At 37.1% G+C, this 17,434-nt stretch overlaps 1 protein-coding gene across 3 annotated transcripts; it reads left to right on the top strand.

Annotated features, from left to right (window-relative positions):
* The first annotated feature begins 7,377 nt into the window (after window positions 1-7,377).
* Window positions 7,378-14,228, top strand: LOC128236042 (pyrimidine-specific ribonucleoside hydrolase RihA-like). 3 transcript variants are annotated; one of them, XM_052950863.1, is made up of 6 exons: window positions 7,378-7,517; window positions 8,284-8,481; window positions 9,204-9,378; window positions 10,228-10,344; window positions 11,189-11,325; window positions 13,403-14,228. In XM_052950863.1, the coding sequence occupies exons 2-6, from the start codon at window positions 8,290-8,292 to the stop codon at window positions 13,751-13,753; spliced, it is 972 nt and encodes a 323-aa protein (XP_052806823.1). In that variant the 5' UTR covers window positions 7,378-7,517; window positions 8,284-8,289; the 3' UTR covers window positions 13,754-14,228. The 3 variants fall into 3 exon arrangements, with proteins under 3 accessions (XP_052806823.1, XP_052806822.1, XP_052806824.1); XM_052950862.1 differs by having other exon boundaries at window positions 8,258-8,481; XM_052950864.1 differs by having other exon boundaries at window positions 8,258-8,481; window positions 12,981-13,491.
* The last annotated feature ends 3,206 nt before the right edge of the window (window positions 14,229-17,434 follow it).

Below are 17,434 nucleotides of genomic sequence, written 5' to 3'. Positions count from 1 at the left end.
ACCTACTTTGTTGTGTAGTATATTGAAAAGCTTAAGAAAAATGACGCTGGCAGTCGACCTACTTTGTTGTGTAGTATATTGAAAAACTCAAGAAAAATGACGCTGGCAGTCGACCTACTTTGCAGTGTAGTATATTGAAAAGCTTAAGAAAAATGACGCTGGCAGTCGACCTACTTTGCCGTGTAGAATATTGAAAAGCTTAAGAAAAATGACGCTGGCAGTCGACCTACTTTGCCGTGTAGTATATTGAAAAACTAAAGAAAAATGACGCTGGCAGTCGACCTACTTTGCCGTGTAGTACATTGAAAAGCTTAAGAAAAATGACGCTTGCAGTCGACCTACTTTGTTGTGTAGTATATTGAAAAGCTTAAGAAAAATGACGCTGGCAGTCGACCTACTTTGTTGTAAAGTATATTGAAAAGCTTAAGAAAAATTACGCTGGCAGTCGACCTACTTTGCCGTGTAGTACATTGAAAAGCTTAGGAAAAATGACGCTTGCAGTCGACCTACTTTACCGTGTAATACATTGAAAAGCTTAAGAAAAATGACGCTTGCAGTCGACCTACTTTGTTGTGTAGTATATTGAAAAACTCAAGAAAAATGACGATGGCAGTCGACCTACTTTGTTGTGTAGTATATTGAAAAGCTTAAGAAAAATGACGCTGGCAGTCGACCTACTTTGCCGTGTAGTACATTGAAAAGCTTAGGAAAAATGACGCTTGCAGTCGACCTACTTTGTCGTGTAGTATATTGAAAAGCTTAAGAAAAAGCTTAAGAAAAATGACGCTGGCAGTCGACCTACTTTGCCGTGTAGTATATTGAAAAGCTTAGGAAAAATGACGCTGGCAGTCGACCTACTTTGTCGTGTAGTATATTGAAAAGCTTAGGATAAATGACGATGGCAGTCGACCTACTTTGCCGTGTAGTATATTGAAAAGCTTAAGAAAAATGACGCTGGCAGTCGACCTACTTTGCCGTGTAGTATATTGAAAAGCTTAAAAAAAATGACGCTTGCAGTCGACCTACTTTGCCGTGTAGTATATTGAAAAACTCAAGAAAAATGACGCTGGCAGTCGACCTACTTTGCCGTGTAGTATATTGAAAAGCTTAAGAAAAATGACGCTGGCAGTCGACCTACTTTGCCGTGTAGTATATTGAAAAACTCAAGAAAAATGACGCTGGCAGTCGACCTACTTTGCCGTGTAGTATATTGAAAAGCTTAAGAAAATGACGCTGGCAGTCGACCTACTTTGCCGTGTAGTATATTGAAAAGCTTAAGAAAAATGACGCTGGCAGTCGACCTACTTTGCCGTGTAGTATATTGAAAAACTCAAGAAAAATGACGCTGGCAGTCGACCTACTTTGCCGTGTAGTATATTGAAAAGCTTAAGAAAATGACGCTGGCAGTCGACCTACTTTGCCGTGTACTATATTGAAAAACTCAAGAAAAATGACGCTGGCAGTCGACCTACTTTGTTGTGTAGTATATTGAAAAGCTTAAGAAAAAGCTCAAGAAAAATGACGCTTGCAGTCGACCTACTTTGCCGTGTAGTATATTGAAAAGCTCAAGAAAAATGACGCTTGCAGTCGACCTACTTTGTTGTGTAGTATGTTGAAAAGCTCAAGAAAAATGACGCTGGCAGTCGACCTACTTTTTTGTGTAGTATATTGAAAAGTTCAAGAAGAATGACGCTTGCAGTCGACCTACTTTGCCGTGTAGTATATTGAAAAGCTCAAGAAAAATGACGCTTGCAGTCGACCTACTTTGCCGTGTAGTATATTGAAAAGCTCAAGAAAAATGACGCTGGCAGTCGACCTACTTTGTTGTGTAGTATATTGAAAAGCTTAAGAAAAAGCTCAAGAAAAATGACGCTGGCAGTCGACCTACTTTGCCGTGTAGTATATTGAAAAGCTCAAGAAAAATGACGCTTGCAGTCGACCTACTTTGCCGTGTAGTATACTGAAAAGCTCAAGAAAAATGACGCTGGCAGTCGACCTACTTTGCCGTGTATTATATTGAAAAGCTCAAGAAAAATGACGCTGGCAGTCGACCTACTTTGCCGTGTAGTATATTGAAAAGCTCAAGAAAAATGACGCTGGCAGTCGACCTACTTTGCCGTGTAGTATATTGAAAAGCTTAAGAAAAATGACGCTGGCAGTCGACCTACTTTGCCGTGTAGTATATTGAAAAGCTCAAGAAAAATGACGCTGGCAGTCGACCTGCTTTGCCGTGTAGTATATTGAAAAGCTCAAGAAAAATGACGCTGGCAGTCGACCTACTTTGCCGTGTAGTATATTGAAAAGCTCAAGAAAAATGACGCTGGCAGTCGACCTACTTTGCCGTGTAGTATATTGAAAAGCTCAAGAAAAATGACGCTTGCAGTCGACCTACTTTGCCGTGTAGTATATTGAAAAGCTCAAGAAAAATGACGCTGGCAGTCGACCTACTTTGTTGTGTAGTATATTGAAAAGCTCAAGAAAAATGACGCTGGCAGTCGACCTACTTTGCCGTGTAGTATATTGAAAAGCTTAAGAAAAATGACGCTTGCAGTCGACCTACTTTGTTGTGTAGTATATTGAAAAGCTTAAGAAAAATGACGCTGGCAGTCGACCTACTTTGTTGTGTAGTATATTGAAAAACTCAAGAAAAATGACGCTGGCAGTCGACCTACTTTGCAGTGTAGTATATTGAAAAGCTTAAGAAAAATGACGCTTGCAGTCGACCTACTTTGCCGTGTAGTATATTGAAAAGCTTAAGAAAAATGACGCTTGCAGTCGACCTACTTTGCCGTGTAGTATATTGAAAAACTAAAGAAAAATGACGATGGCAGTCGACCTGCTTTGTTGTAAAGTATATTGAAAAGCTTAAGAAAAATGACGCTGGCAGTCGACCTACTTTGCCGTGTAGTACATTGAAAAGCTTAGGAAAAATGACTCTTGCAGTCGACCTACTTTGCCGTGTAATACATTGAAAAGCTTAAGAAAAATGACGCTTGCAGTCGACCTACTTTGTTGTGTAGTATATTGAAAAACTCAAGAAAAATGACGATGGCAGTCGACCTACTTTGTTGTGTAGTATATTGAAAAGCTTAAGAAAAATGACGCTGGCAGTCGACCTACTTTGCCGTGTAGTACATTGAAAAGCTTAGGAAAAATGACGCTTGCAGTCGACCTACTTTGTCGTGTAGTATATTGAAAAGCTTAAGAAAAAGCTTAAGAAAAATGACGCTGGCAGTCGACCTACTTTGCCGTGTAGTATATTGAAAAACTTAAGAAAAATGACGCTGGCAGTCGACCTACTTTGTCGTGTAGTATATTGAAAAGCTTAAGAAAAATGACGCTTGCAGTCGACCTATTTGCCGTGAAGTAAATTGAAAAGCAAAAGAAAAATGACGCTGGCAGTCGACCTACTTTGCCGTGTAGTATATTGAAAAGCTTAAGAAAAATGACGCTGGCAGTCGACCTACTTTGTCGTGTAGTATATTGAAAAGCTTAAGAAAAATGACGCTGGCAGTCGACCTACTTTGCCGTGTAGTATATTGAAAAGCTTAAGAAAAATGACGCTGGCAGTCGACCTACTTTGTCGTGTAGTATATTGAAAAACTCAAGAAAAATGACGCTGGCAGTCGACCTACTTTGCCGTGTAGTATATTGAAAAGCTTAAGAAAAATGACGCTGGCAGTCGACCTAATTTGCCGTGTAGTATATTGAAAAACTTAAGAAAAATGACGCTGGCAGTCGACCTACTTTGCCGTGTAGTATATTGAAAAGCTCAAGAAAAATGACGCTTGCAGTCGACCTATTTTGTTGTGTAGTATATTGAAAAGCTCAAGAAAAATGACGCTGGCAGTCGACCTACTTTTTTGTGTAGTATATTGAAAAGCTTAAGAAAAATGACGCTTGCAGTCGACCTACTTTGCCGTGTAGTATATTGAAAAACTAAAGAAAAATGACGATGGCAGTCGACCTGCTTTGTTGTAAAGTATATTGAAAAGCTTAAGAAAAATGACGCTGGCAGTCGACCTACTTTGCCGTGTAGTACATTGAAAAGCTTAGGAAAAATGACTATTGCAGTCGACCTACTTTGCCGTGTAATACATTGAAAAGCTTAAGAAAAATGACGCTTGCAGTCGACCTACTTTGTTGTGTAGTATATTGAAAAACTCAAGAAAAATGACGATGGCAGTCGACCTACTTTGTTGTGTAGTATATTGAAAAGCTTAAGAAAAATGACGCTGGCAGTCGACCTACTTTGCCGTGTAGTACATTGAAAAGCTTAGGAAAAATGACGCTTGCAGTCGACCTACTTTGTCGTGTAGTATATTGAAAAGCTTAAGAAAAAGCTTAAGAAAAATGACGCTGGCAGTCGACCTACTTTGCCGTGTAGTATATTGAAAAACTTAAGAAAAATGACGCTGGCAGTCGACCTACTTTGCCGTGTAGTATATTGAAAAGCTTAAGAAAAATGACGCTTGCAGTCGACCTATTTGCCGTGAAGTAAATTGAAAAGCAAAAGAAAAATGACGCTGGCAGTCGACCTACTTTGCCGTGTAGTATATTGAAAAGCTTAAGAAAAATGACGCTGGCAGTCGACCTACTTTGTCGTGTAGTATATTGAAAAGCTTAAGAAAAATGACGCTGGCAGTCGACCTACTTTGCCGTGTAGTATATTGAAAAGCTTAAGAAAAATGACGCTGGCAGTCGACCTACTTTGTCGTGTAGTATATTGAAAAACTCAAGAAAAATGACGCTGGCAGTCGACCTACTTTGCCGTGTAGTATATTGAAAAGCTTAAGAAAAATGACGCTGGCAGTCGACCTAATTTGCCGTGTAGTATATTGAAAAACTTAAGAAAAATGACGCTGGCAGTCGACCTACTTTGCCGTGTAGTATATTGAAAAGCTCAAGAAAAATGACGCTTGCAGTCGACCTATTTTGTTGTGTAGTATATTGAAAAGCTCAAGAAAAATGACGCTGGCAGTCGACCTACTTTTTTGTGTAGTATATTGAAAAGTTCAAGAAAAATGACGCTTGCAGTCGACCTACTTTGCCGTGTAGTATACTGAAAAGCTCAAGAAAAATGACGCTGGCAGTCGACCTACTTTGTTGTGTAGTATATTGAAAAGCTCAAGAAAAATGACGCTGGCAGTCGACCTACTTTGTTGTGTAGTATATTGAAAAGCTTAAGAAAAAGCACAAGAAAAATGACGCTGGCAGTCGACCTACTTTGCCGTGTAGTATATTGAAAAGCTCAAGAAAAATGACGCTTGCAGTCGACCTACTTTTCCGTGTAGTATACTGAAAAGCTCAAGAAAAATGAGGCTGGCAGTCGACCTACTTTGCCGTGTAGTATATTGAAAAGCTTAAGAAAAATGACGCTGGCAGTCGACCTACTTTGCCGTGTAGTATATTGAAAAGCTTAAGAAAAATCACGCTGGCAGTCGACCTACTTTGCCGTGTAGTATATTGAAAAGCTCAAGAATAATGACGCTGGCAGTCGACCTGCTTTGCCGTGTAGTATATTGAAAAGCTCAAAAAAATGACGCTGGCAGTCGACCTACTTTGCCGTGTAGTATATTGAAAAGCTTAAGAAAAATGACGCTGGCAGTCGACCTACTTTGCCGTGTAGTATATTGAAAAGCTCAAAAAAAATGACGCTGGCAGTCGACCTACTTTGCCGTGTAGTATATTGAAAAGCTCAAGAAAAATGACGCTGGCAGTCGACCTACTTTGTTGTGTAGTATATTGAAAAGCTCAAGAAAAATGACGCTGGCAGTCGACCTACTTTGTTGTGTAGTATATTGAAAAGCTCAAGAAAAATGACGCTTGCAGTCGACCTGCTTTGCCGTGTAGTATATTGAAAAGCTCCAAAAAAAAATGACGCTGGCAGTCGACCTACTTTGCCGTGTAGTATATTGAAAAGCTCAAGAAAAATGACGCTGGCAGTCGACCTACTTTGTTGTGTAGTATATTGAAAAGCTCAAGAAAAATGACGCTTGCTGTCGACCTACTTTGCCGTGTAGTATATTGAAAAGCTCAAGAAAAATGACGCTGGCAGTCGACCTACTTTGCCGTGTAGTATATTGAAAAGCTTAAGAAAAATGACGCTTGCAGTCGAACTACTTTGCCGTGTAGTATATTGAAAAGCTCAAGAAAAATGACGCTGGCAGTCGACCTACTTTGCCGTGTAGTATATTGAAAAACTCAAGAAAAATGACGCTTGCAGTCGACCTACTTTGCCGTGTAGTATTTTGAAAAGCTCAAGAAAAATGACGCTTGCAGTCGACCTACTTTGCCGTGTAGTATATTGAAAAGCTCAAGAAAAATGACGCTGGCAGTCGACCTACTTTGCCGTGTAGTATATTGAAAAACTCAAGAAAAATGACGCTGGCAGTCGACCTACTTTGCCGTGTAGTATATTGAAAAGCTTAAGATGTTGCACACGATGGCATGGGACCACATATATTTTTACTTTAGGTTTCATATAGACACTTACTTGGCTTTTTCACAAATAGCAGCTCGAATTGAAAAAACAAACAAACAAACAAGTCACTGATTGCTGTAGAATAATCCCAGACAGAACATTTTACCACAAGAAAGCCATTAAAGGTTAACCATTGCCGTGTATCACAAAATTGAATAGAAATACTTGACCTGAGGTCGAGACGGAAAAGGCCAATTTACACAGTACAGTTCCTCAAGCAATGATTTTTCAAATATTTACACTGTAACGACACTCACTGCCTATTTTCATGGAGGTTGCCATTTTTTTGGCGCAAGATTTGGAGATTCGGTTTCTGAAGACATAAAATCCGCCTACACGGCTGAATTATAAAAATACTCCACTTGTGGTTTGTCTATGAACCTTTAAGGATATCGTCTTACGGTAATCCATCCGCCGTTTACACAAATAATTGCTACTGGTAAGTATCATTTAAAAAAAGAGTTAAATTAAAATACCTTTTTATATTTTTTACAGAGATCTTGTTTTATATAGACATTTTTATTTTAAAAACAAATTGATAACAGTGCTATATAATCATAGTAAAATTTTGTTTTATTATCTTCAGTGTAGTTTATCATAACAATATATAGCGTCATTATGATGTTGTTCCGAAATAAATTTCATGCAAAAAATAGTATGGTTAATCAATAAAAACTTTTAAACATACAATTTATATCGATGTTAAATTCTAAAATAAAATAAAATAAAAAATAAACATTATTAAAAGTTAAAGATGGATGGTTAACCTTAAGCTACGAAATGATCTAAGATATTTAATAAATACCGCCAAAGGTACATAACTTCGAGACGTATTATGACGGCTAAATAAAAGTAAAATTAAGATACCCTTGTTTACTTCCGCTATCATACACAAATATTTCTGACCACGATCGACCTCGAGTTTATCTCTTTTCGATTTAAAATCTAGCACGCGTGTATAAGTAGTGTAACACGGATACAAGGATAAAAAATCTTACAATTTAGTACAAAGGAAATATCGGTTAACACACAGGTGAGGGGACGATTTCATCATATTTAAATTTGTGTGTATTTGTATGTGTATATTTTATGTAATATGTACATTTCTGTTTTATTCTTTCATAACTTAAGATTCCGTTTTAAAACTGATTTATGAATTATGCAATATATTGTATTGTTTGATAGTATCCTATCCTATTTTCGTTTTCGTCTATTCAATTGTCAATGACATAATACATGTCGTTTAGAATAAAATCTGTACATGTTAGCACAGACCTCAATTTATCAATGCTCCATCTATCTATAGACTGCGTCAAATGCATGCATTTTAAGCGTATTTTATTACTTTTCTTCTCCGATATTGACATGCACATTAAATTTTGAGGATTAAAGGTGAGCGCCAGGTGAACAATCCGCTAGTGGACCGCTCCCCCCCCCCTACTTTTTCAATGTCACACTGATGACTAAACACAGGGTTATAATGCAAGCGGCTAACTGAATATATTAATACGCCAATTTAACTTGTAACAATTAACCTGAATTGCAATGAAATAGAACCTCTGTTTCACGATTATTAATTATACTGAATTACACTTTATGGAACCTCTTACTATATAGAATGATCTCGGACATTTAAAAGGGTTAAAAATTAACTTCATCTGTTACACAATAACTTAGATTGATGAATCGGGATCATTCTTTGCATCGTTAAACGTGTATAAATTATGTAATTTTCGATCAACTATTATTCTCCCTTTTAATACAACCATACAGTACAAATATCACGTGCGTTTCGCCAGAAAAAAATGTCAACTCCCAGTCGACGCAAGCTTCTTATCGACACCGATGCCGGTGTTGACGATGCCCAAGCGATCCTGATGGCATTGAAGTACCCGGATGTTGACGTCATCGGAATTACGTGCGTCGCCGGAAATGCTGACGCGATGCAAGTCGGGAAAAATGTGTTGAGAGTGTTACAAGTTGTGAATCGACTTGACGTAAGTGTTTGTTACAAAGAAAATATTTATGAGATCAATTACTGCTTTGGGTTCCTCTAATAAAAATAACTGATTTTGCCTATTGAAGGGGTGGGTCCACGAATATTTGTTTGAAGGGGGTAGCTCAAAACATACAATTGCAAACTAAAATGGGGATTTTCATGATGGTGTATTCTACAGTTAAGTACTATATCTGCATTTGTCCTTAAGTTGGATGACGCCCTTCCCCTACGTGTGTGTACGTTTATGTCACGACACAACTGGACGATCTAGCTATGGGCGTTGGCTCAAGTGAGAGCATGAGTCTTGTTAGTTTGTTTTACAAGAATTACATTCAAAGGTGGTATTGACAGTTTTATAAGACCGCTCAAGTCGTAATGATACAACGAACGACGAGTCTTACATGCGGTGCTATGAGTATAACCTTTCAAAATGTCCTCCCAAAGTTAGTATTATAAGTTGCTGCCCGTCTATAAACATATATTGTTTGTTAACATGTCTTGTAAAGACGGGCGAATATGGTACAATTGTAAGAGCTTCTCTGGTTCTTTAACGTGTACATGTGCAATTGTGCATAGCTATGTCATATAAGCGTTCTTCCCGGAAAATGGTTAGTTTTTAAGTATTGAGGCAGGTGATCGAGTCTGCGCCCCCTAGATAGACAGTAAAATGGGGATTTCCATTAAGACACTGTTCTGCATCGTACACCTTAATATTTGTAGATACCAGTGTATATCGGATGTAACGAACCTTTGCTTGGTGACAAAAAAGAAACCAGTGATTACCACGGTTCGGATGGCTTCGGTGACGTCCCGGATCCCGAGGCCCCGGATGATAGCCTACTCGAGTCAGAACACGCCGTTAATGCGCTAATGAGACTTTCCAAGAAACAGGAAGGTATGGCAAGCTAAAAGCGCAAATAAAAGTGAATATGAAAAAGTAGAACCTTTTTAGTGGTTGAATGCTTTCTGAAATCCAGACGAACTTACCTATCTGGAGTGGTACAAATAGGTCTGAATTCGATCTAAGATTGATGTAACTAATCGGATTGTAAGGTAAAAATAACCTACCGATACAGTGAATGAAGTCAATGATGTATGACCATAAGATAGACTTATTTTGCATATTGAACACCTGTTACCTCCCCTGTTTAATGCCTCTTAAAAGTGAAGGAAGAGAGGGGAAGGTGTACTTTGCACTGTTCAATAACATCAGTCAGGTTAAATAACCAGTGAAGTATTCATTTTAAACCTTTCAGTCTTTATCTAGTGCAGATAATCTACTTTTGCTTTGAGCCCGGATTATTAAAAATAGTAGAAACGACCTACTACCAACCACGGAATGAAATCAAGCAACACATACGAAAGACAAGAACACACACTAGCATTACGAATGACATATATGTATTGGGTCAATTGTTTAGAACTTTGTTGAACCAATCCTGATAATTGATTTTCAAATTTGTCCAAAGCCTTCTGAAGGCAAGAATCAAAATCAAACATTTCAAACATTGTTTATGTTATCAAAAGGGTCTACTTGCAATAAATAAGTGATCGCAGGCGGTCCTATCACGTTTTCTGTTATCTTCAAGGTATATTGCCGAGTTGTTACGATTGTATAGGGCTTGCTATATCGCTTATAGCGCAAGATAACAGTCTTTGTGGCAGCTGAGAAAAACATCATCATTTTTGATAATTGTGATTAGAACTTATCAAGAGTGCTACTCTGACATTGTCCTGTTTTCAGGGGAGTTATCTCTTGTGTGCCTAGCACCCCTTACAAATATTGCAATGGCTATCAGAATGGATCCCGGCATCGGCTCACGACTAAAACACTGCTACATCATGGGCGGGAACCATCATGGTGAGAATTCATGTTTGGGCAATATATGCCTAGTATTAATGAAAGGCAAAAGTTATTCTTTGTTTCCACTAACAACTCCAAAAATAATATACATTTATCAGTTTAAATCACTATTGTAGAATATTTTAAATATTACTAAAACATGCACATTTTAAAGGATATTACGAATAAAATCTAATCTACGGCGAAAAAAAAAGTTTTGGGTCGGAAAGGAAAATATGGGTTCGGTCGGGTTAGTAGACACAAATATTTTTTACGCGAAATAGGGTTTAAGGAAGACATATGGTGATGCCCGCATGAGATCCGGACTCCACATATTATCTGATTGTGAAAATCAAATGTTGTTGTTGTTTTTTTGTCTGCATTTTTTTTGTTTAAAACATTCAACATTATTATAAATAAGATATCTGCAAGATATTATGACGTCATTTAAATCAAACAGAATATGTGGCTCTATGCGCATGCGCAGTTACAGCAATTAACGTAATCATGAAGAGTCGTTTTCAGCAATAAGTAACGATTTTGTATAAATAAGAAACCTAGCATTTTAAAAAATGGTCCTTGATATAAAACGCAGAATGCATATAGATATAGTAGCGCAGATAAGATTGCCGAATACGTTAGTAACATACACAAAGATGGTATTGGAATACGCAGATATTGTGTGTATTTGTCTCAAGTCAGTAGTTTATAAATGAGAATTTTAATGTCAATAAAAGACATCTACACTGAAATACATGCACAGTATACCGGCGACATTTATGCCGCGCTTCACCTTTCCCTTGTAATGTATATGATGGGTCCATATATGTATGTGATGTGAGATATTCTTGTACTGTTTAAGGGAAAGGGAACATGACGGTCGCCGCGGAGTTTAATTTCTATTTTGATCCTGAGGCCGCTTACGTTGTCTTGAATCAACTAAAGGCGCCCATTACCATTGTCACGTGGGAGACTTGTATGGAACATTCCATTCCATGGGTAAATATTACGATATAGTTAAAGGCAGCTTAATTTACTTTTATAATATCAAAAATCATTTCGATGCGATGGACTTGTATTAAATATCACACAATAAAAAAATCTAGATAGAAAATGGTCATATACAGAGTTAGGAAATGGCTAAGATCGAATGATTTAATTTAAGATATACTTGGTACAAGTGCAATTGTACAGTTTTATATAACATAAGCTAGACTATTTGAGGAATAAGGAGAGCTAAACTACCCACCCTGGCGTCAGCGTCACACCTTGGTAAAGGTTTTGCATGTAAGCACCTTTAGGTCATTATCTCAGCAATTGCATCATGTATTGCATTAAAACGTTATATATGTATTCCTAACTATCCAAACTACTTAATTAATCAAGATACGATAACACTAATGCAAATTAGTGGTCTTTATAATTTGACTTAGGAATTCTGGTTAAGGTTTTTGCTTGTAAGCTTTCATAGGTTAATATCTCAGTAACTACTTGTTGTATTGTTTTGAGACTTTATACAACGCTACTCAACCATCCAACCAACTTAAATAACCAAGTTAGATAACTCTATTTTGCATAAAATGCTAAATATGGCCGTTTATTTTTTTACTTCAAAATTCTGGTAACCACATTTTTGTCAATATCTCAGCAAGTACAACATGTATTGCATTGCAACTTAAGACATGGGTTCCCAAGTATCCAACATTCTTAATTGATCAAGTAAGTAAACTCTACCATGCATATAGTGCAAATAATTGTTCTTTATTATTCAACATAGAAATTCTGGGTAAGGTTTTTAACGCATGTCAGCACACATAGGTTAATAGTTCAGCAACTGCTTGATGTATTGCATTGAGACTTTAAACAACAGAATTCAACCAGCCTACTCGAAAAACCAAGTTAGATTATTGTGTTTTGCAAATGATGGCCCTTAATTATTCGCCTTATAAATTCTGGTTAAGGTTTTGCATGTAACAACACTAAAGCCATTACCTCAGCAAATACAGCATGGATTGCATTGAAACTTTATACATGTGCTCCAAACCATTCAGCCTTCTTAATTTATCAAGAACGGTAACTTTTTCCTGCATATGATATCAATTTTGGCCCTTTATTATTCAACTTAGCAATTATGGTTAATGTTTTGCATGTTTGAACGTGTAAGTCAATAACTCAGCAACTGCTTTTTGTATTGCATTGAAACTTTAAACAATCAAGTATGATAACTCTAATTGCATATAATACAAATTTTGTCCCTTTATTATTTGACTGATACATTCTGGATAAGATTTTGCATTTAATCTTTTTTTACAGTGATCCATGCATGTTTAACTAAAATTTTGCAATTCTTACATAAAAAGCGGCGGAATAGTCGAGCGTGCTGTCTCTGTGTAAGCTCTAGTTAGTGTTTTTATTCTAAGAATAAAACTGTACATTCTGGTGTCTTGAAATTAATTAATGCAAATGTGTGTGTGTGTGCGTGCGTGCGAGCGTGCGTGCGTGCGTGCGTGTGTGTTGGACGAATGATGATGATGATGATGACGACGACGGCGACGACGGCGACGACGACAACGACGACAACGACGAAGACGACGACAACGATGATGATGATGATGATGATGTTGGTTTTATATATCAATACATTCTTTTGATAGGATAATTTTATGGCTTTGAAAAAATGCTACTGCAAGACAACTGTTGGAAAGTTTGTGTCCATGCTTGAAGAAAATGTGATAAAATCGTTTTATCAAACACTGCGTGATTCTGGTATCGATAAAAACTACGAAGTTGTGGATCAGTTTGCAATGGCGGCAGCCATATTTGATGATGTCATCATTTCACAAGAACTTGTTTACTCAACCGTTGAACTTACTTCAGGTTTATGTCGAGGTCAAATGGTTGTTGATTGGTCAAATGTGTTAAAGAGAAATCCTAATGTCAATGTAGTACTTAAAATTGATATGAACAAAATCCTAGATTCGTACGAGAATATGCTAAAATAGTATGTAGAATAATGTGCAAATTCAATGGCTTTGTTGGCCAAATAAATTGTGTTTCAAAGTTTCATCTGTTGTAGGAGTTTTATTCCAACATTCGTGACAAAGGCGGGGATGTTTGCAATTTTCTCTCAAAAATAGAAAAGAAATCATGTGAATACGCCAATAAACAAAAGTGGGCTACTTTCATGCCCGCGGATGAATATCTTATAGCATGTGTTCTGAGGCCCGACGTCATTAAAACCTGCTGTGACGTGTACGCAACTGTGGAAGTTAAGGGGCATTACACGTGGGGACAGATGGTCGTCGACTGGCAAAAAGTCCTGAAAAGACCCAACAATGTGTGCGTTGTAACAGACATAAACCAGCATATATTTGAAGGAATGTTAGCAGACCTATTTATAAACAAGGACACACACCACAGGACATGATTTGTCCAATCTTTTGAGACGTCTCAATTACAAACATCCTTGTTTACATTAGAAAAAAGGAATGTCTGATGAAATAGCTGTGTTTCACCCATCACTGGTACGAACATTGAGGTTCTTATTGTTGAATGTATTCTTATACATATGTTTGTTAATCAGTGGACAAAATAATTGCCTTTGACTTTCAAGCAAGTTAGTCTACAAAAGTACTTCATCAAGGCCTCCGAAAGTGTGCCGCATTTGTGACTAGATGGCTGTCACATAAATGTGTGTGTGTTTTGTTTGATTATGAATATAGTAATAAACATTATATAATTATTTTGTATACTGAATTAAGATTCAGTTGTTGTCTTATGATGTGTATATTTGTTTAATCATTTATTTGTTCGCCAAAGATTATTTTATCTACGATTTATTTTGTCATATAAATTTGATCATTGGCGATTGATTCCCAATCAAATAGGTTTGTACAAGCGTAAGTTATACCGTACCGTTCATAGATAAACAATAGAAAAATATTTCTTAATTGATATAATTTAGAAAGTTATATGAAAGTATATAGATATAGTTGTATAGACTGTATTAATAAACTTACTTATACATCTGTTTCGCCATATATGCATATGTAAGCCTTTGTATTACATGTATATATAAACGTTTGTATTAGACTAATTTGATCACGGGTCATATTGGCCAATCTCAAATATGTATTGTGCTATAAACGTCTTTGGAATATGTTTTTCACTTCTTTCTTCTATTCACACTGTCTTCCTGAGGTATAGAGGGGATCTAGGGATCATTAATATCAGGGACATCAATATCAGGGACATCAATATCAGGGACATCAATAGCAGGGACATCAATATCAGGGACATCAATAGCAGGGACATCAATATCAGGGACATCAATAGCAGGGACATCAATATCAGGGACATCAATAGCAGGGACATCAATATCAGGGACATCAATATCAGGGACATCAATAGCAGGGACATCAATATCAGGGACATCAATAGCAGGGACATCAATATCAGGGACATCAATATCAGGGACATCAATATCAGGGACATCAATATCAGGGACATCAATATCAGGGACATCAATATCAGGGACATCAATAGCAGGGACATCAATATCAGGGACATCAATATCAGGGACATCAATATCAGGGACATCAATATCAGGGACATCAATATCAGGGACATCAATATCAGGGACATCAATATGAGGGACATCAATAGCAGGGACATCAATATCAGGGACATCAATATCAGGGACATCAATATCAGGGATATCAATATCAGGGACATCAATAGCAGGGACATCAATATCAGGGACATAAATATCAGGGACATCAATAGCAGGGACATCAATATCAGGGACATCAATATCAGGGATATCAATATCAGGGACATCAATATGAGGGACATCAATAGCAGGGACATCAATATCAGGTACATCAATATCAGGGATATCAATATCAGGGACATCAATATGAGGGACATCAATAGCAGGGACATCAATATCAGGGACATCAATATCAGGGACATCAATATCAGTAATATCAATATCAGGGACATCAATATCAGGGATATCAATAGCAGGGACATCAATATCAGGGACATCAATATCAGGGACATAAATATCAGGGACATCAATAGCAGGGACATCAATATCAGGGACATCAATATCAGGGACATCAATATCAGGGACATCAATATCAGGGACATCAATATCAGGGACATCAATATCAGGGATATCAATATCAGGGACATCAATAGCAGGGACATCAATATCAGGGATATCAATATCAGGGACATCAATAGCAGGGACATCAATATCAGGGACATAAATATCAGGGACATCAATAGCAGGGACATCAATATCAGGGACATCAATATCAGGGATATCAATATCAGGGACATCAATATGAGGGACATCAATAGCAGGGACATCAATATCAGGTACATCAATATCAGGGATATCAATATCAGGGACATCAATATGAGGGACATCAATAGCAGGGACATCAATAGCAGGGACATCAATATCAGGGACATCAATATCAGGGATATTTTTTTAATAAACTCCTTTCAAGTATATTATCAGACAACTCAGGGATGGCCAAAAATGCGTCAACATACGATAGTCGCCATTGTGTTCATCACTGATGTACTACAACACATAGCTAAATTCCATAGTTAAACTAATGATAGAAATTTATAGGGGAAATATCCTTGTTCTGTTATGAGTCATCCATTGTACATAGTTTTTTATTAGAAATAATAGCTGTTTTTTTTTTTTATAGTTTTTACTATGTCAGTGCATTTAAAAATGTGAAAAATAGAAATTTATGTATATATATATAAACGTTGCATGACGTTAAACGTAGCAAAGAGCAAACTTGTTGATCAATGCAAACACAGTTTGAAGATTAAACTACTACGTTCAATTAATTATAAACACCATGATACATTGCTGCAGGAAATGTATTTCCAAATGTGATTTCTCGATTAAAACTGTAATAGATATCACATTTCTCCCAGCTCAGATAAGTAGATCCAATAATTTAACCGTGCTAGAAATTCTTATCTTGACCACGGGCGAAGATAAAATGCCCGTATGGAACTCCTTTTTAATAGTCACCACATTGTAATTACCTACCTTGTTAATTGACCCATTGGCTGGCAATATTTTATAGAAATGTACATTTTTACTGAAATGGTCATGTCCGAAATGCCACCATCCTAACTGATGACAAATACCTTGCTCTATTGTGGACAAAAACAAGCTGAACAAGGCATTGTTATTGCCTCTTTCCCCCATAGCAGTTGTTTCATCAGGCCCTTGAGCATGTTCAGGCATATGATGTAGCTACTCTTGTTACCAGAGATAAACATAAGGTTTCCAACCATCGTAATACTTTTGGGTCTAGGTCTGTCTGTAGGTCCATTAAATGCAGGGTTATGGAATGATGTTGAGGTCGATGTCAAGCTTTGTGATCGTTGTGATAGCGAGTACCTTTTCATGTTTTCTGATCACTACAATATTCCTGAATTATTTCCCTTTCCCGTACAGTATGTGTAGCTTTCTATTGAATTTGGACACTAATAAACTAATACCATGGTAGGCATTCACCTTGTTACAGACACCAAGAGCGAGTTGTACCTGAGTCTCAAGTAACTGAATTACCGACCTTAGGGATGATAAAGGCCAACCCGTTCCATAGAAGGAGAAACTTCTGACAACGTCAAATCGTCTGACATGGCCCACAGACTAGGGAAACCCTGGAGCTTGCAAAACACCTTATAAACATGACATTTCCCCCTGCGTGACGCTGATGTTTTTAAGTAAGATTCTCTGCATTTCAGTTTTCATTTGTAAAATAACTAAGATGTGCTAAATACTTAAATATGCATTGGAAATTAACGTCTGACTGATTTTCTCTGACGTACTTGTTGCTGGGATTGGTTACCTATACAATGTACCTATGTCTCGTGTGTATCATCAAGAAAACATATACAACTTCTAGTATGACATACAATAATCAACTTAATCATTAAAGCGAAGGTTTATTCAATCATCAGTTTGTACCCGTTGTTAAAAAGACTTACTGTTAAGGAAAAGAAAGAGTTTTAAACACTACTTAACATCTTCAATTTAACCAGATTACATAAGATTACA

This window comes from Mya arenaria, chromosome 5 (genome assembly GCF_026914265.1).
Source record: "Mya arenaria isolate MELC-2E11 chromosome 5, ASM2691426v1".
Classification (NCBI taxonomy): domain Eukaryota; kingdom Metazoa; phylum Mollusca; class Bivalvia; order Myida; family Myidae; genus Mya; species Mya arenaria.
Note: the sequence above shows the minus strand (reverse complement) of the source record. Positions and strands in the feature narration are given on the sequence as shown.